Source organism: Pyrgilauda ruficollis, unplaced genomic scaffold (genome assembly GCF_017590135.1).
Source record: "Pyrgilauda ruficollis isolate IOZ18807 unplaced genomic scaffold, ASM1759013v1 scaffold176, whole genome shotgun sequence".
Lineage (NCBI taxonomy): Eukaryota > Metazoa > Chordata > Aves > Passeriformes > Passeridae > Pyrgilauda > Pyrgilauda ruficollis.
Genome location: NW_024516542.1, coordinates 527498 through 547711, shown reverse-complemented (window position 1 = coordinate 547711; position 20214 = coordinate 527498). Strand labels below are relative to the sequence as shown.

Sequence of the window (20214 nt, the reverse complement as noted above, 5' to 3'; positions counted from 1 at the left end):
CTTGGGTATTTTCTAAATTTAACTGTTCCAGGACAAAAATACCCAAACAAAAAAAACTTTCGAAGGAATTTCAACTGTGACCTAATTTGCAATAAGTAAGAAGATGTCATTTGCAAGCTGTGAAATCAAGTGTAGGAAGACAAGTGTTCCTTGCAACTAAAGGACATTTTTGTAGTGAGCAGCAATTCTGCTGCAGGCTCAGGCAGTTTGGGCTCCACACTAAAAAGACAAGTGAACCAAGACACTAACAAAGGAGTTCCCATCACAACAGGACACTGATGCACCATCAGGGACAATTGTACTTCTGTTCCTTCTACAGCTACCCAGAGAACTGAGAAGTTAGTGAAGTCCAGCATTTGGAGTTTGTTTAAAGGGCTAATTAAAAGCAAATACATGAGAAAAACTTTTTCCTATGTTCAATTACCATTGTATCACCTGAAATTCCCTTTTCATCTTTCTTTCCTGAAGCAATTAAAATGACTTTAACCTTTAGCAGTCACTACCTCGTTTACACTAGCTCCTTTCCTGTACTACTTTTTCATTAACAGTGGCATCCCAATTTCCTTGCTCCCTAGCATTTCAACTCACCACTTCTTCCCCCTTTCTTATCTCATTTGTCTGCTTTCTTGTCTTTCACCGACTCTCCCACACTGTGCTGTCTCTTTTGGGAAACATTGCTGTGACATTATTTTTCTCCTTAATATAAATAAAAAAAATAATAATCTGACATCCTGAAGTAGAACTAGAAGCTAACCCCAATGATTTCAGAACGCTCATGCATTTGTTTGAGCCTACAGCATTTCATTGCCTAGCAACTTGTGCACCCAGTTTCTTAAGGTTACTATGGTGATGGTTGTCTAACACAGACATGCTTATCAAAGAGATGATCAAGAGCATCTGCCATTCTCACACTGCAGCTTCAAGGATTTCCTCCACTGCCCTGCCTTTTATTTGGCACTATGAAATCAATGTCGGAGACAGACACTTGTCCATGCACAGTAAAAATGGCTGACAAGAATTCTAATTTCTACCTCTCCACAGATGGATCTGGGTGCACGCGACTAAAGATCTTAGAAGAACTAGGAGATAATGACACCACTCACTCGCAATCATTCATTCTACCCCACAGTCACTCTTATGATTGAGTTGATCAACTTCACTAGTCTCATTTCTTTTGAGATGCAGTGTCAGCAAGCTCCTCTTATGGCCAAACAAGATTCTTTATTTCTTCTGGTGCAGAAACATCAGGAAGAAAGAGAGAAAATGAGAGAAAAGAGGTGGGGGCGGTGGGGGAGGGTGCACGTACGAAAGGAAGGAAGGAAGAAATAGCAGGAAGGACTAGCTAGAGACCTTCTCTGCATTCTACAAGAAAAAAGGGAACCCAAACATGATTTCTGAAAGGTAAGCACATTAGTTTTCAACTTCACCTCCACTGACCTTGTTTTGTGGATCAGAGACATTTCAAGCACTGTTCACTACCAGCAGACTACAAATTTTTTCTCAGATAATCATATTTGTATGACTAGTTTAAGGCCCAACTCACAGGCCAAATGAATGTTGTGAAGAAACTCTGAGATAAAAAAACTACCGTTTTTTCGGAGATCTCCTTTACATATGACAGTATAACAAGCTGGTCACAGAGAGGTGCAAGTCCACTGACGTAGAATTCTGTGTCAAATTGGAAAACTGAAATACAGGAAAGAAAAACAGACTTAAAAACATGAACGTGTATGAACTACTACCTAAGAAAAACTCACTGATTTTCAGAGACAATCAACAGCATACAGCACCACTTCAGAGAGCTGAAGACTCAACACATATAGCAAACCCAGAGATTTCCCAGTTGGATCAGATGAAGATCTACATTTAACAGATTAAATTACATTAAATCTTCCAAAAAGAAATGTTTGTGCTCCAGGATATGTTAGAGATGAAACATCTGAAATGAAGGTGCAGTCTGATTTTCAGTAATCACACTGAAAAAGGAAGCAAAACAAAAATCAAACTCAATAAAACAAGCAGTAAGTAGTACAACTTCACTGGTTTGCATATTCACAGCATGTTCATGTGGCCATAAGAGAATTGCACCTGCTACTTCTATTGGTATACAGGAAAACTCAAAGATCATTATTTATTTATCATCACTTTAAACATCACAGAATATTTTACCGATACACTCATTACAAAGAAAACACAGTTCATAGTATCTTTTCTTGCTCATTAAACTGAAAACATAATTTTCTGAAATTGATCTTGAAATCAAGATAGTTACATGAGATTATTTCAAGAAAGAAAAACAGAGTGCTGAACTGTATTTACAAGAAGACTTAATAAATGAGACCTCTGCCACAGAAACAGCTCTTTGTTTTTATTCTGCTGGATTTACAATGCACCACTTTTTGTGAGCTCCTCTCTCATGGGGACAAAAACACGAATCATCCAAGTGCTTACATTAGCAAGCCTTGCAACTATAAGCTTTTAAAAAAACATCAGATAATTCATTATTTTCTCCCAAAACATGGTTTTAGGAGAATCTAAGCATAAGTAAGAAACAAAAAGTTTCCTTCCTTACTGTTTAGCATATTACACTACTAATATATATATATATATTTACTAAAATTTACTAGTGAGGCAAACAGAAAATACAGCAGAATGACATTAAAAATAAAGCTGATTTTCTTTAGCTAAGATAATAAGAAGGAACAGGAGAAATAATTGTCCTCCCACAAAAGGAGAAAAAAAATACAATGAAACAGAGTATATATTTGACACCTGTCTCTCTATGAATAACCAAGCACTGTTTTTCTTTTAATAACTGTTGACACTTTGGCATCACTGAAGGACCACACTACAGCACAAGGGTAGAGCACTCAATCCATTCACAGAGAAAAGGTTCACATGTGTAACCATGTACATAATTATCTTGTTCTAGCCAACAAGACTGATGAGATTGATTGTGTCACATGTTGCTCTCAGCAATGATTTTAAACAAATCAGTTCAAAACCAACTACATACCTTATTCTCAGTTTAAAATTTAGTATTTAGCGTTTTAAAATAATATGGAAGGCAGGAGAAGAAACATGGAAAAGAAAAAACAAAGTGAAATCCATAATACTATCAAAGAAACTTTAAATTCAGCTTTATGGAAGGGCCAGGAGAATGCTCTCAAAGGCATGTAAAAATACTGTGGTTTGTATTTGAAGAGGAAAACAGCAAGGTGAATTATCATTTATAATGATTATAGAAACAGCTTTAAAATCCATGTGTGTTTCTTTGTCTTACACTAGAACTTAAGTCCCTTTTGTCAGTGAAAATGCTTGTAATACCCAATGTAATGGTGTATTTAAGATCAAGCAGAAGTACGGATCTGTGAAACATAAATAAAACATAAATAAACAAATAAAAATCACCACTTCAAGTTTTGTTTTTGAATAGAATATAGATTCCTTGGTTTCACTATCAGCTTTCTCTTAGCTCATCTTTCTCAAGAGGTGTTGTTGAAACACAATGCTCTAGCTCTGCAGCTACAGCCTTGAACAAAGAATAACTGGCATAGACAGTGCTTCTTGACCTGATAAAAACCTTTGATGCTGCTAATCAAAAAAGTCCTACTGAAAAAAGAAGATGGAAGTAACAGCTGCACAGAACAATAATAGGTTAAATTGACTTATTCTCTGGACAGTGTGCTGTGATCAAGGTGGAAAAGAATCCAACATAAAAGGCAATGCAGAAATGTTGTTAATTTGAAAAGGATCCAAAATAATTAAAACAAATGTAGTATTGAAGTAAATGGAAATGACTGAGGTATGGCCATGTGTCATACATGTTTATGCCTGTCATAAGAGAAGATAGAAGATAGGCTGACAGTGGATCTACTCCATGTTCACCATTTATGTACAGATGTCAAATAAATTACCTGGAAGCAAAATGAAGAAACCTGTAAATCTTTTTTGTTGCTCATTAAATGAAATGTATGAAATATACCAAAATACAGAAATGAAACTATATATGCTACAATAGTTACCTAAACTGCATAAAGCCACTTCTTCTGGAATTTAAAGATCCACACGTACGTGACAAACTGTAACTAAAAGGAGCCTATATTGTTTAGTCAAACCTCTAAAAGCAGCCCCTGTTTTAACACAGCAGATTTTGAAGAGTAAAACTTTGGTTACAGTCAGAGGGTTTTACCTCTGATTTCACCTAAAAGCACTAGTGGTGGAGATACCACCTTGAGAACTCTTAAGGGTATGGTGCACTGTGACTTATAACAATGAATACAAATTTTGCAGATGTTTTTAGTGAGCTAGTAATTTATGCAAACCAAAACAGAATACAAAATGGCATGATTTGATTAGCTATTATTTTGTGCATGGAGTTACACTTAACGTAAAGTATAACTTTTTTTTTTCCTGACAGTATGTGAATTCAGTTCCAGCTAGAGGACAAGAAAAGGCCCCACATAAGTATCACTTAAGCTACAAAGCTGATTTTCTGAAAAACTTTTTTTTTCCATTGAACCAAGAAAACCTTGCTAACCAACAGGAAAAATATGCAGTCTTGAAGAATTTTGGGGCTTAGAGATTCTGAGGTTTGATGACAAAGAAGTCAAAATCTTGAAGAATTTTGACTCATTTTATGAAGCAATTTCTAAATTATAGGTTTGGCTTGTGGCAAAACAGATGAACAAAATTCTAAGTAGAATCAACTATATAACTAGGTTTGGGTTTTTTCTTCTTTTTTTTTGGCTTCTCAGAGTATAGCAGACTTGCTTCAATAAAATATTTGCATAAATCACCTTATGAAGTAAATTTCCTGATCGTCACATTCATCAATTAAGCCTTACATTCCGTCCACATAAAGACAAATATGTTGGCACATTAGATCCCATTAATCTCACTTTACAAACAAGAAAATAAATATTCTCATGCATACAGATTGAAATGTGCAATCTCAATGCATGATGCTAACTTGCCATGCAGGTGTGAAGCAACTCCCTTTTAAAACACACAGATGTGTTGTTACAAGCATAGCCTTGAAACATGTAATTTTTAAATCAGAAATCTGCTTTGTGGGAAATTTGGTAGAATGCAAAGGGAGACAAGTATTCAAGAGACATTGCTGCCTGGCTGGTACCTGGAATTAAGCTGAGATTCCTCAGATAAAATCTGGACAAAAATAAATTGAATAGAAATTCTCTAATCAACTTGAAGTCTTCTACATACTTCTGGTGTTAATCTCTATTTTCTGCTATCATTAACAACCTGAGTAACTTGAGGCAGAGATAAAGTACTTTTCCATAAAAGTATATAAAATTCTGACAAGGCCAAGGAAGACTAGATTACCTATTTACCTTTGAAAAGACATTATATTAACTGGAAAGTGTAATTAGTTATTTAGCAATGAGTTTTCTCATAGGTTCCAGTTGAGGAAGGGTTCCCTGTTCAGACCAGAAGCTGTGCAGCATTACAGCTTTTGTACATGCTTCAGGAGTGAGCAGAGAGGTCAAGCACTCTTTAAAAAGGATCACAATGGCATTTAGTCTATGTTAAGCCTGTAATTCAATACCAATACTTTCTAATCAATACACTACTTCACAGCAGTTGCTGACAGAGCTAAACTTATAGGATCTGCTCAGCTAACATATGTTTAAACCTAAATACAAACACTCACTTGGAGTTTATCTTTGACACTGAATGAAGACTCACAGAGGTAATGAACTGTAGGAAAAACAATAGCAAGATTACTGAAGAAAAGCACCACTAATATACTGAAAGATGTAAATTAAATTAGCAATGTCACATGGATCTCAGTATATGAGAACTGTATAATTAATCTATTTTCTCTTACAGATAATCACAGCATTATCTTCTTTAAGATAAAACAGCTAGAACAGTTCAGTAACTTTCACACGTTATGGGGTTTAGCATCACAGCAGATACTGAAATTATTTCCCACCTTAGAGTAAGTATCACTAATTCTTGAGACAGAAACAGAAGATGAGGAGGTACTTCATTAAACAGGATCCTATGCACCTAAACTGCAATGCAGGAAACACTGTTTCCTTATTCACTTTGCTGCAAAGTACTGAAGAAACATTTATTATCTACTAATACCATCACAGTTTTCTATGATACCACCATGCAACTCAGGGGCCCTCAGAATGGCTTTAAAACAGCATAAACCTGAATCTGTTGACACATGACAGGACACTGTTTTATCATAGGCTCCATATGTATCACCCTGATGACCAAAGAAGCAACTATGAAGCTTCCTGCTCCACTTCTGGTTTTCTTTCCAGGTGAAAAATTGTAAAAACAGGGAGAAAAAAATTTAAAAAATACCACACCACTAAACATGACAAAAGTAACACTGTGTTAAGGGTTTTGCTTTTTTTAAGTCTGTTGACAAGATCTCATGAGTCAAAATATCTGAAAGATACTCACTTGTCCTTGCATTGAATGATTATATTCATGCCTTGTATAAATTCTTTACTTTATGCAAGTATATCAATTTATGCATTCACTTTGGATATTAGTGGTCTTGCAAAAAAAAACCATACTGTTTGCAGGTCTGACATAAGACTTTCCAGCTACACCTTTAAAAAGTAACAATGAAATAAAATTGAAATAGATGTTATGGTATGACATACTGTAGTCAAGAAGACTTTCAATGTGACTATATGAAAGACTATTAATTTATACTGAGACTTGAACAAACAATGTTTCTCTCTTTTCTGTCCCAACCCTCCCAAGTTCTACAGTGCTGTGGATGGCATTTAGCAGAGCAATTTCAGTGCTTTGACTTGAAACCAGAAAATAAAATCTCAAGAACATCATTAACAGGTTAAGTGAGATAAAATACCAGTTCTCTAGACTACAGAGGAAATCGCAGGCCAAAAAGTTACTTCCACATAAATCTTCATCCTTCATATCTGCACCTAAATAGCCCAATGGCAACTTTTTATGTTTTTTAATCAAGTTCCAATAGACAGTCACCTAAAACTAGCACCATCTGTATAAGCACATTATAGCTGAAATAGAAGTTACCTCTGTTCACTTGTCAGTATGTGACCAAACCCATTGAGTTATTTTCTAAAAGCTACTTACAGGTAAAGAAAATATTATATACAAGATCTGAGGCTAAAACTCATGACCAAACTTTTCCTTGATAATATTATTGTGAATATCCTAGAATTCTGCAGTTAAATAGTCTGTTTGCCCTATGTAATCCTAAACAACAAATAGCTTTCAGGTCTCAGTTAATTCTCAGGCACACCACCATCTCTCAGTATTCAGACTCCCTGCAGAACTTAACAAGTCTCTTAGCTGATTTTCAGAAGCTATTTTAGAATAGTCCTTTCCTGAAATCAGAAAACAGAGCATACGCACACATATGCCATATACCATTCCAAACTGACATGATTCAGGATCTTGCTTGAACACGCTATCTACAGTCTCATGTTACTTCAGTCAAGGGAGCACCAAAGCCTACAAACTATTGCCCACTCTGGTCTGCAGAGTCAGAGGGCCTGTTTATCTTCCCAGCACTATCTGTTCCTACATACTTCTTTTCACCAGCAGACACTTCTGTGGACAGTTGTGACTTTTTGTTTACATCCCCACTTCCCTTCCAAATTTTCTCTGAATTCCACTTTACTTTGTCAAGAACTTTTCCAATAATCAGTAACAATAAAAATTTATTCACATCAGATTAGCTAGAAAAATAAGAAAGCAAACGAAAACATGAAATTCAGAAGCCAAGAAAGGAAACAAAAATAAATTAAAATCAATTTCCTAGCACTACACCAGATATTTTTATGGGGGAATAAAAAAAGAGAAAAATGTTATGAGTAGTATAGTCAAACAACATATAATCAAATAAAGTAGTATCTATTTTCTCTTTACTGCTACACTGACCATCAATCATTTAACCAAGACGAAAAGTCAAGCTCTCTAAAGGAATCTGTATGAAGGGAAAGTTAAGGCATCCACTGTTCACACAAGAATCTCTGATATTACATCATCACAGAACTTAAGGTTCTCTAGGAAAAAGCCCTCACACCTAGGCAAGAGGGCATTATGACAACCTCAGCAACTAAAAATGAGGAGACATTTATGTTTCAACTACATGTAACCTCCAAAGTGTAACAGTTTTGTTCTGGCTAGAATGTAGAAGACTTTTAAAGCTTTTTGAAAGAGTGAAATCTCACAACCATACCTATTTCCACATAGCGGTTTGGTAGGTCACGCATTTCACTGGCATGCCGTTCTTTTACTGAGCAAATCTAGGAAACAAGAGATTTGAATTGTTACAAGCAAGCTGTAATTCCTAAAATGACACTAACTTTGCCTCAATAAGAAAAGCAGTTTCTGGGAATTCTCCAACATGGATTTCTCTATTTTGAAAAACACAAGTTGTGAAACAGTAATGATCAGTAAAGCATCAGTAAAGAAAACCACATGGAAAAGTAGTGGTTGTAGTTCACAGCCTTACAAATATGCTGGGAGAAAAGAGGACCACATAAAAGAAATGTGAATACATGCCTACTATGGTTTCTTCACAGAAGTATTTATTTGAGTTTAGTTTTGGTGTCTTCTCACACTTTGTGTCTCATTACCTTTCAAGGTACCTGATTCTTATTCAGTAAGTTTGCCATTGCTCCTTGCAGTTACAAGAGGGGAGTATGTACATACAAACAAATGCAAATAACCAAATGTGAAGCACAGGCAAATAGAAGGGGGAAGACAGATGCCAAACTTAGGACAAACCTCCTCATTTATAAAACTCTAAGCTTAATGCTCAAAAGCTTTTTACATGTCACCTACCTTACTCCACCCTCCCTTTCCATCTATTCCTATCAGGCACTTTTAATTTCCTACTGTGCAGTGATGCAGCAGTATGTTATTAGAAAGCAGCTAACAGGCTTGTAACAAGCTCATGTCATGTGCTGGTTTGAACAAATGATAATCAGTCTGCACCACAGAAGTTTGAAATGCCAGTTTCCTGTTGAAAGATAACAAAACCCTAAGCAGTCTGTCCCTCCACCCACCCATTTCCATGGTTGACCAAAATCATGTGGCCATTTTAGCAGCTGCAACCTCCTCAGCCCCCAAACCAATCCCCTCCAAAAATACCTCATAGTAAGTTGTTCTTCCTTAATGCCAATCCAAATAAATGAATTCAACAGCACACTAAAAGCTTTCAAAATCTCTCCAAGGAGTGAAATGTCCCTGAGGACTACATTCACTGCATGCTCTCACACAGAGATCTGTCTGACTGCTGGGTGCCTATCACTCCTCCTCCTCTTGAGGGTCGGTCCAATGACATTTCTAAGGCAGCAAGAGTTCTGAACACTGGTCAAACCAAATTCTATTTGTTTCGATTGTCTTTACTTTTCAGAAACAATCCTCTGTTTGTCTGTGATAACATTTATTACAAAGACGAGTAATTGCACCTTTACTGAATTTCCCCAGCCAATAATCAGTGTTAAATTATCCTTCCAGCAAAGGCTGCAGGGATACATATCTGGACGAAGGCTTATGTCATCTCGAGGCACATTAGTAATTCTTTGCTTGGAGATCATGTCAAGTATCTTCACACCCTGGAAGTTTAAAAACAAGAAAACTTTATTCAGTATGACAAACTCCTACTCACTATTTTGTACGCTAAGGCAGTCAGAGCAGTTTAGGGCATAAATTTCAGAGCAGGACTGAGTATGCCACCAGAAAAAACTGTTGATGCAAAAACCCATCTAACCCATGAGGTGATAAAAGGAGTAAAGGGATCAGAGTAATTTAGATATTTTAAATTCAAATGCCAAATAAAAAGACATAATAAGTGAATGAGTGACAGACTAGTAATTCCAGTCATGAACCAGTTTGGCTTATAAGGCTGGTGCTACTCCTGGAGAAATAAAAAGAATCCCAGCTTTTTCACAACAGTCCCCGTAGAGACACAGAAATTTCCACCTTGGAAAAAAAAAAAAAGCAACAGCACATTAACATAAATGAATTCAGTCTCAAGATATACATTTCAATTCTTATATTAGAACAGAAAAGTGAGCATATTTAAACAATGCTTGGTTTTATATGCTGTGGTTTTTTTACTCCCTCCTCAGGAAATCTCTTAAACTAACAGAACAAGAAGTTAAAAAAGAGGAAGATTAAAGTCATTTGAGAGACAGAGGCAAAAAAGAACCAATAATTAGATTTTTCTGTATCATTTAGACAAGGTAAGCTATAACCTTTCCAATAGCAAAATGGAGGTTAATTTCATATTAAGTAATAACTTCTTCTTGGTAATTTAAAACATAAGTCTCTAAAATTAAGTATTTTAGTAGGAACTTCTTTTCTGCTCATAGATCTTAGAGAGTGAGTCTTCAAATCACAGAAAAGGGGGATGGAAAAGAACTTGAAGGTCAGCAACCATGATGCCATGCCATGTTAGGATTTTCCTAGTGGCAAAACTGATTTTAAAAATTCCCCTGCCTATTGCTGTTCCCTCCATTGAGAGTTCCTATGTCCTCAGCTATACAACTGTTTAAAAGTCACAGGGGGGTCATGGTCTAAGCCAGGTTTTGCCTTTGTTTTTAACCACAAGGTATGAGGGTGGGTGTAGGGATTTTTTTTCAGCAATCTTTGTCACTGAAGAACTGTGAGCATGGAACACACTTCCACTAGAATCTCATCAGCTAGCAGACATCAAGGTTTCAAAAACAAACAAACAAACAAACAAACAAAAACTTACCAAAACATCTGCAATGTACAGAACCCAGATCTCTAGGTAACATAAACAATCTTATCCTTTGTGTTTTCTAAGCGTACCTGATAAAATTTTTAATCTTGCTTGAATTGCATTTTAATAAAGTTGCTTTTTATAAATCTTATTACTTTGTCTCCAAGGATGATTTTCAGTGACCCATACCACACCCTCTGTTTTTCTACATGGCAGCAAATCTTATATGGGATAGACCAGCTCCTGTTTGAAGTAGCTTTCAAACTAACAGTGTAGGATATTCTTTGGTTATAAGTGTTGAGAGACAGTTGTTTAATATAATAAGTTTTACATAAGAGTAAGTTATTTACAGTTATAATATCGTGTGATATAGCATGTTGCTTGCACAGGTTTACTTGCTTAGCATAAGTAGCTGGATTTTTTTTGAAGTCTTGGGTGCTAAGCTCTGAACTTACACCTAGATATGCTTTTGGCTGGTAATTAATTATTAATTAATTTTCTTTTTAGTAGCTGGTACAGTGCTGAGTTATGGATTTACGGTAAGAATAATGTTTATGACTCACTGATGTTTTAGTTTTTGCTGTGTGATTTCCCATGCTCTGCCTGTGAGCAGGTGCACAGGAAGTGAGCAAGGAATCAAAAGGGTTGGCTCTTTGGAGCTGCCCACTGAAAAAGGACTCTAGTCCTTGAAGTTAAAAGTGTGGGGTGATGTGTATCTGACTCCTTGAATGGTGTGAGAATGCTTGAGCAGTGGCTTCTCCTCTAGCAGGTATGCCATTTGCATCATGAAAGGCCTTCCACAGTCAACTTCCCATCATGAATGAGCTAAAACCTGTCCAAATGGGAGTCCAGCAGCCAAATGCCTCTAAGGATTTGTCCCTCAGATGTCTCAGTTTGTAAAACTTGCACTATTAGCCATGGAGGAAGGAGAAGAGGGAAGGAGAAGCAGAAAACATGGGTTACCTATGCATCTGAAAAGCAGAATTAGACCTTGCCTATATGTGAAAACTAGGTAGCCATGCACACACAGTAGGAAACAAGGCTATAAACATTTTCTCTGATTTGGGAAAAAAAAAGTGTAACACAAAACCTTGCTAGCGAATGGAGTTTAAAAAGTTAAAGGGGAAGAGAAAGGGCAATAACCAAATATGTTAATCTTTTGGAAGGAAAGTGTCATTTTATTTTTCTTTGAAAGATAGGCCCTGACCATGGGTTTTTGTCTCTGAGAGATGGCTCTCAGTGTTTTATCAGTACTCTGTGTTCTGCTGTGGCACATCATCTCTAGGGATAGCTCTTGTCCTATCCATTCCAGCAGATATCTAGAATATGTATTTTAATTGTATGGATCTGAAAAGAACAAAACCTTCAAATAACCTAATGTTATGTCAGTCAAGCCCTCAATGAAGCTTCCATTCTAACAGTTATTAAAGGGAAGCAAATAAACAAAGGTCCAGCTTTAACAATTTCATACCAAACTGGTTTTGAAATATAAAAAAGAACAACGGCTTTAAAATACTTTAATAAATGCCTCCCTTTATTATGGAAAAACAATAGAAAAAAAGCTAGTGTCTCAGAAATACTTTCAACACATTTTAAAAAATACTTTGGAATTTAGACATGATACATATTAAAAACATATCCCTCACTGCTGAGCTGCAAAACATAGAGCTTAACTCATCAATTAGATATCCAGTGATAGGTGAAATGCAACACTCAGAAGGAATGCAAAGGTTTCCTTTAAAATTATACTTAGAACAAAAGGAGCCTATTTTCTTCTAAGTCTAACTTTCTTCTAGTGCCTAACAAAATGAGAAATTATTACTGTATTATTTTATAACCGGCAACACTGAAAGTGCATATGACAACGTCATTTCAGTACAAATTAAAAAATCCAGACAGTTTATTTTTTTTTTTCAGGGGGTGGAAGGGAGTGGAGATGTTCTATTATTTATATAGAGAAGAATTACATAGGCATTCCTTCCTCAGTTTGCTTCAATAAATTGCACTAATCAAAATTCTAATTAATAATAGTGTACATTAGTGATCACCACAGCAGTATGTAGAGCTACTTTCCTAATTTCTTCAGAAGTGGCAATCATATTGGAGAACCCTGACTAACCAGCAGAAAACAACAGAAGAAATTGCTGTTGAAAGAATTTCAAAAGAAATTACATATAAACCACTATCCTTCAATGCCTTTTATACCCAATTCTACCAATTCACAGTTTTTCAACTGAATATTCTGGCAATTATCATTGAAAAATATCAATAATCAGTGTAACACAGAGATTTTCTTGTATATGTAATGGAGGTGAAAAATACTTACCATATTATTAGCCCAAGCAATTAAGTGCCCCCTCCATTTTATATTTCTTATATTTCCTTCCCCTTCATGTAAAACTGAAGGCTTCCATCTATTCATCCAACCTCTTTCATATAACAGCAACTATGAAGAAATGCAACAATAAATATTTCTTTGACAGAGTACTGTATGCAGACATTGAAGTTATTTTTTCTTCCTTATCTCTGTTTGGATTTAAGGGGAATGAAAAATACACACCTATCACAAAACAAAAGCACATACAATCAAACATTTTGCTATATATATTTACATCAAGCATCTTGTATATTACAGAATTCCTGTTAAATTTAAACAATATTAATAAGAAGGCCTTTCATCAAGTTTCTCCAAAGAACAGCAAGTATAATTATTTACTTTTTAAAGACAAAGAAATTTAAGATATTTCAGAACCTATGTCTACAGCACTAGTGACAACAATTCAGAAAGTTGTTAAAGAAATCAGATCATCTCACATTCACTGATCTTGACATTCACCAATCTTGTTATAGGCTCCTTCCCTCCAAAAAAAACAGGTATTCAAAGAAAATTAAAAGATCCCCAAGCCTGTGACCTGTTGCTTGGCTCCATGTGGAACTACACAGCCTCCCACAGGGGTCTAGAGATGCTGTGGTTTAGTTCCACATGTGCAAACTGCACTATACCACAAGTGCTGCTGATTGTAAAACTTGTGTGACTGGTAATCTCAGGTTCTGCAACAAAGGAAGGTATTTTAGAATATCTAAAAGTATAAGAGATGTTATGAGATGCTTTTCAGCAGCAAAGAAAAACTCTACATGCAGAAAGTCTGCACAGAAAGACAGCCCATATTGGTTGGCTGAAGCATGGTGCTAATAATGCCAAGGTTGCAGGTTCGATCCAGTTATGGGCCATTCACTTAAGAGCTGGACTCAATGATCCTTGTGGGTCCCTTCCAAATCAGAACATTCTGATTTTGTATGTCTCATTAAATTATTTAATAGGATTATATGGAACTACTCTGAGAGAAGCAAAGCGCAGCACTTGGAGGGATACCTAAGTAAGAAGCTGAGGCATCTACCAAGATCATACTCTAAGGTATCACTCCTGCTAACTTTTGCATGAGTACGAACATATGCGCAACCTGAACATATGAACACATATGTTCAGGTTGTGCATACGAACATATGCACTGCCTGAACCCAAGCTCCTGAGCTCACACCTCACACTGGAAAGTGAATTTCTACCATGCTAAAACCCAAATGGAGTACTCTTCTTGCTAACATTTCCTATCTAAGATCCAGCTGTATGCACTTTTCTATATATGGTTTCCCGCCACTTGTATTTGGATAAATACATCAAGTGTTAAGACATTAGTTGTTTAAAATAAGATCTTTACACAAAATATGACATTTTAATGGCAATTATCAGACTACCTCTCTCCTAAAGCCACCAGATGGCACCAGAAGATAAGTGTTTTCTCCAATAGTTTAAAGCAAACATTAGGTAGGGTAGTCTATTGAGAAATTTTTGTGTGAATTGCACTGCAGATGTCAACTTTTAGTTCAAGCAAAGTGATTTTGCGTCCTTCACATAGGTCACATGAAGGCCCAACTTTTAGACAGTATAGATTTTTTTTCCCACGTGTGAAAAGGCTACTGAGTAACTCTCACAGAACATGTTCTTTTACAGCTACCAGGGCAAGCCACTGAAAGCACCTACAAGTCAGTGCTATATGGAGGGATTTCCATTAGAAGACTGGTAGGTAGATGTTAAGCACAGGAGCAGCCCTCAGCCCATATGAATGATCTCCACTCAAGACACTAAAGATGCCATAAAAACTAAGTGCTGTGCTGATCCAGACTTGAAAATTACTTTTTTTCCTAAAGAGAAGTTGGACAGAAGAAGAACTGCTGCTTGGATGTTTCTTTCAATACCATCCAATAAAGACAGCAGCAAAATACACGGTATTTGCATTGAGACTTACTGGACAAAGTTCAAAAAAGTGATGTGGATGATGTGAAAGGCTAAACCTAGCTGATGTCAATTATATTAATTGTACTTGGAATTTATCCTGTTTGTGACTGAATTGTGATTTAAATTAATTTATTATACTCAAAATCCAGAGCAAACTTGGTATGACACTGCATCTTTTTTTGTTATTCATGTTTTGTGAACATCATGCTTGTTCATGACTCTGAATAACAAACTGCAAGGAAAAGTAAGTGATCTGAGAAAGAACTGGTGAAGAATGAAGATGATTTGAAAAATCCTGCTTCCATCTATGCTCAACCCTAAGAACACAAGCTTTCAGATCATGGCAGTAGAAGACAACAGGCAGGTATCACCTATAATAAGGATGGAAATTGAATGACTGAAACACCCTATCATTCCCCTCTTCAGATCAGCAACTGAAATAGGTCAAACACTGAGGCCAAAGGGCAGTTCACATTGTGGCTTTAAAAAAAATGCAATCTCAAAACATGCTTAACTAAATTATCTTCAGTGCAATTATCTGCATGCTGCTGATATACATACTGTGATTTATTTATTATTTCTTAAAGCAATGACACCTGGAAATTGAATTTGTGAATCCAGAACTTTCCTATGGATTTTGGAACTGCTGTCTACTGAAAGCATCTCTCAAAATAAACAGCCTAATTTCTTTCTTATTCTTCCTTTCTGTCTCCACATTGAAATACTGATCATACCAGAAGGTAATTTAAAACTTCAAAAGACTTGTAAGAAGAAATCCATGGTTTCTGGAGGCGCTCCTCCTACCACCTCCCTCTCTTTTTGGTAGGGGAAAAATATTTTAAGATTTTATTTGCCATAAGTCCTGTATTATAGTAGTCAGCGTTCACAGTACTTATATTTCAACAGCAGCCAAAATCCCACTTTCTTGGCTTCTCTGCAATAGAGTTTGTTTTCCCTGTTTTCCATTTGCTCTCATAAAACTTTCTAGTCCTTTGTTACATACAATACAGTTGTGCTTAGAACACTCTTCCAGTGTATCTTGCATGCACCACAATTTGATAATGCAGCCAAAATAAAATAACCTTTAGCTTCAAGGTCCCCACCCACACTGTTTCACAGCACATTGCAATCTTCTGTTAGCTCACTAATTATTTTGCGAGTCCTCTTAGCTGTTTATGATTGTCCACCAGATCATTAAGAAAAATGACACACTGAAATGTATGAGACAAGAGGATGGAGCAGGACACTTTCTGGTTTTAAAAATAGTTGGATTAGAATACACATTTTGGATTAGTGAATACATCTCTCCATATCTTTTACTAACAGGAGATTAATCTACACCAAAAAAAGCTCAAAACTCTATTTTAGAGTGCATTCATGAAAGAGAGTAGATGTGTGCTTGGACTTAATGGAGCCTGTCATGCAATTAGCATTAACACTAATTACATATAATCCTGGTCTTCAATTATGTACAGGAATTCCCAATCCTCTGACAAAGAGGTGAATGATTGCAATTTAGGAAGTATCAACATGGTGAAGTAATTCAATTTAATTTATTCTCACTACCAATTACTAGCTTCAATATACTGAAATAAAAGATGTCTGTTCTCACAGAAATTTCAAAGGAAACACACTTTTAATGATGCCTAGCATCACTACTTTGTTTCAACACAGTGCCTTCTGTGTAAAGATTTGAAGAAATTTTAGTGAAGTGAAGAAAAAAAAGACGTCAATTTTGTAATTGAAGAGCGGCTTTTCCATTCCCTACTGCAGAACTGTTGGATCAGTTTTTATCTCACAAAATGAAAATTTGAAAAGAAGTCCCTGTAATTTCCTTGTCCTGTTCTTTGTCTAAGTGTGAAGATAAGCCTACCTTTGGCATTTGTCCTGTGTTTTGGTGCCTCTGTCACCACTTTCACCTCAGCCAGCCAAGACCACAAAAATCTAAAATGCTATCTCCATGGTTACACGTGATCACTACAGCTATTTATTGTTTTCAGTATAAAAGAAATATTTACAGGCATAGCCAAGACTAACAGATACCAGACAGTAACACAGAACAGCAAGCCTCATGAAGACTTACTGTTTAATAGTTCATCCCTAGGAAAACATACAGCAACAATAAGAAATTATACTTTGTATTTGAAACAGACAATGGGACCAGAATGAGCTCAAACAAGGCAGAGAATAATGTAAGCCTCAAGCTTTCAGCTGAAGATGAGCTTTCAAGATTTCGTCATAAAATGTTGTGTAGGGAGCTGGGGTGTGAACAGAGAGGAGGGAAGCAAGTGCAGCCAAGGGAAATCAAGCAAGGCAGCAGAGGCACACAGCAGCATCAGGAGGTATGCGATGGCAACAGTGAGAGATGAGACAGGAGCTACTGCTGTAGTTCACAGACAGAGGAGCTAGAAATTTTGAGATATTTAATAGAAACAAATGCCACAGGACTTTTATTAGGCTTCACTTTTAATAACTCAACTGCCACATTCCAGCTGATGCCTATTCACAAAAAGCTACAGAATTAACACCTTGAAAAGCAAATCCCACCGTCTTGCACGCAGAGACACAGTTCATACACTTAGATCCTCTTCACTTGCCACCTCAGTCAATGAAAGAAAGGGTTCTGCACAGACATTTGTAAAGCACACAACTATAGATTACATGCACATAGGACTATGACCCATTTGCTTTACACAAACCAAATTTATTACAGCACAAGGAGAATTTTTGTTTTAGCGATAAAGAAGAAACGCTCATCCAGATACCCATAAAGAAGAAATGTGAGCAAAAAAAAAATGCTTATTAAGCAAACAGGACATACTACATATCACAGTCTCATCTGCTCAATAATATGGGATACATCTGGGCATTTTGCATCGCAGCAAGGAAATAACAGACCAGTAGTATTGTGGTTTGCTTGCTGCTACAGTTTATTTCCTACTTATGGTAAATTATCCAATGCATGGACAGAAATTGCCACAGTATTTACTCCTTCTTCACTTAAATCAGACCTTTGAGTATTTACTGAGTGACATTTTATAGCTTACAAAGCAATCTGCCTTTCTTGTCTGGTACTCTTCTACCCAACATAATGCCAAACAGCTGACTATCTGCTTTCTAAAAATGGACTGTGCTGCAAACAGCATCCTGACAATTTAATAATTTGTCAAAGTACTTCAGTTATTACAAAGTACATATCATAGGGTTCAATGGTAAGGTCATCTGCTTACTCACCACACAAAGTGCATCTGCTGACACTAAAAAGCAACAATTAAAAAAAATATCTAAAACATTCCTTGGCAGATTGACTTTAACATAGAAATTCCACAACCCTTAACAGCAGTCACAGATCCCCAACAATGCTTTTCTCTTCCCACTTGTGCACTGTTTGCAATCACCATGCTTTCTCTGCGTGTGTTGTTGCTACACCTGGAGTGGAAAGAAATTTAGATTGTCTTGTTTTGCATTTCAGGCAAGAGTTACCATGGGTCCAGAATTCTGACACGGAAATAGGTTTTTTTGTTTGGCTGTTTTTTTGTTTGGCTTTTTTTTAATGAGAAATTTCCCTCAGGTAACACTAAGTTCTCCCTGCTTTTATAAAAGAAAAAAAGAGTCTAATGTTTAAACACAAGCATTGATAAGCTAAAATGTTAATTCTGGGAGGATAAATGGGACAAACATGATCAGACACATCTGTGTTTGAAAACCAGTTCTTATAGTATATCTTCTGCAGGAAAAGAAACACAGACATTATTAAAAAGGTTTTTATATATGTATTTCCAACAAATATATATATATAAAAACCCGTCAATATATTATGTAGATATAGACACAGATAGACATTGAGAGATAACACTGTTGACAGTCACAGGGTACATCAGTTTTATTTTGGTTCTCTAGCCCTTAAAATGTTTCAGACTGGATATGCAAATCAATACTTATTACACAAAATGTATGTCCTAGGCAAATGAGGAGACCCAGTCCTTCATGATACAGTATATTCTACTCCTATACTTCAGAATACATTTGCTTAATTTGTGCTGGGTCCCCACTACCATGCTGCGTTGAGAAGCCTTAAAAAACCCCTCCATTAGCACACATTCAGGAGAGTGACTCAATTACTTCAGAGGACTCACTCTCCTAAGTGTTTCACTAAAAAAACCTTTGTATCTAGTTATTGGTGTTAATAGAGATGATGTCTCTGCCAAGAGAGGAATCTCAACTTATGTTATCTTTACATAAGTCACAGTAGCTGATACCTTGACTTTGCATCTGAAATAATATTCAGTCTTCTTTCTTTGTTAGTTCTGTCTGTGTAACCCTCATGATACAACGGACACTTGGACTTCACAAAAATGTTTATTTAGTTCATGTATTAGGAAAGACTAGCACTCTAAGAGTTAAATCAAGAAAACCTTGTTTTCAGCTTTACCATCCTCATTTAGTTGGCTTTTACCCTGTTATTTTTTGAGATTAGAGCCTTTTTTTAAAAGGTAGAAGGTTATGGCCTTCAATAGCACAGTATTTGTCTTTTCCCTTGCTTTGAAGCTCTATTGTCTGCTCTGGACAGAAATGCCCTATTACTTACAATATATAGTATTATTATTTCACGGTTACCATCATCTGCCAAATCAGCACAACAGTGCTGTGGTTAATTGCAGAGATGAGGAGGGGAATTAGGTAGCACCTTCTTTTAGTATGGCACCTATTGCTTCTCATTGCAATAGTGTCAATTTCCACAGTACCTGTCTTATTTCTAGGCACAGATAATATTAATTCACTTAGGAAAACGGGTGAAATAAGCTTTGCCAACCCAAAAATATTATCTCAAGTTTAACAGAAGTTTTCTTTTAAATACTAATGCTTTAATAAGCAAACAATTTAATTAGTTCATAATACATTTTAGAGAAAAGCTTCCCTATATGCCTACTTAAGCAAAGTCAAGCAACCATATAAACATACGCACAGTAGAATTAAGCTTACAACAGCTCACAGTGATTACCCCAGTTACCCCAGGGAGCACTGCTCTTAAGTCAGCTTTAGGTCAGGCTGAGCTTCTAAGATGGAGCAAATCCCAGCATTACACAGCAATTCACCTAAGTTCCAGACATCCACCTGTGTAGGGAATCGAGGATCTGCACTGTGCATCCCTGAAGCATGTCGCTAGGGTCTTTTTCCCCCT

General features: G+C 36.3%; 1 protein-coding gene across 6 annotated transcripts in view; it reads right to left on the bottom strand.

The window, feature by feature from the left end:
* VPS41 (VPS41 subunit of HOPS complex) overlaps nucleotides 1-20214 on the bottom strand; it is a 110239-nt gene that overhangs the window by 35044 nt on the left and 54981 nt on the right. For all 6 annotated transcript variants that reach the window (XM_041464245.1, XM_041464246.1, XM_041464249.1 and 3 more), the window contains 4 exons: nucleotides 13065-13184; nucleotides 9459-9605; nucleotides 8222-8288; nucleotides 1589-1686 (listed from right to left, as the gene is read on the bottom strand). In XM_041464245.1, coding sequence (XP_041320179.1) covers nucleotides 1589-1686; nucleotides 8222-8288; nucleotides 9459-9605; nucleotides 13065-13184 — 432 coding nt within the window. The remainder of the gene's footprint in view (nucleotides 1-1588; nucleotides 1687-8221; nucleotides 8289-9458; nucleotides 9606-13064; nucleotides 13185-20214) is intronic.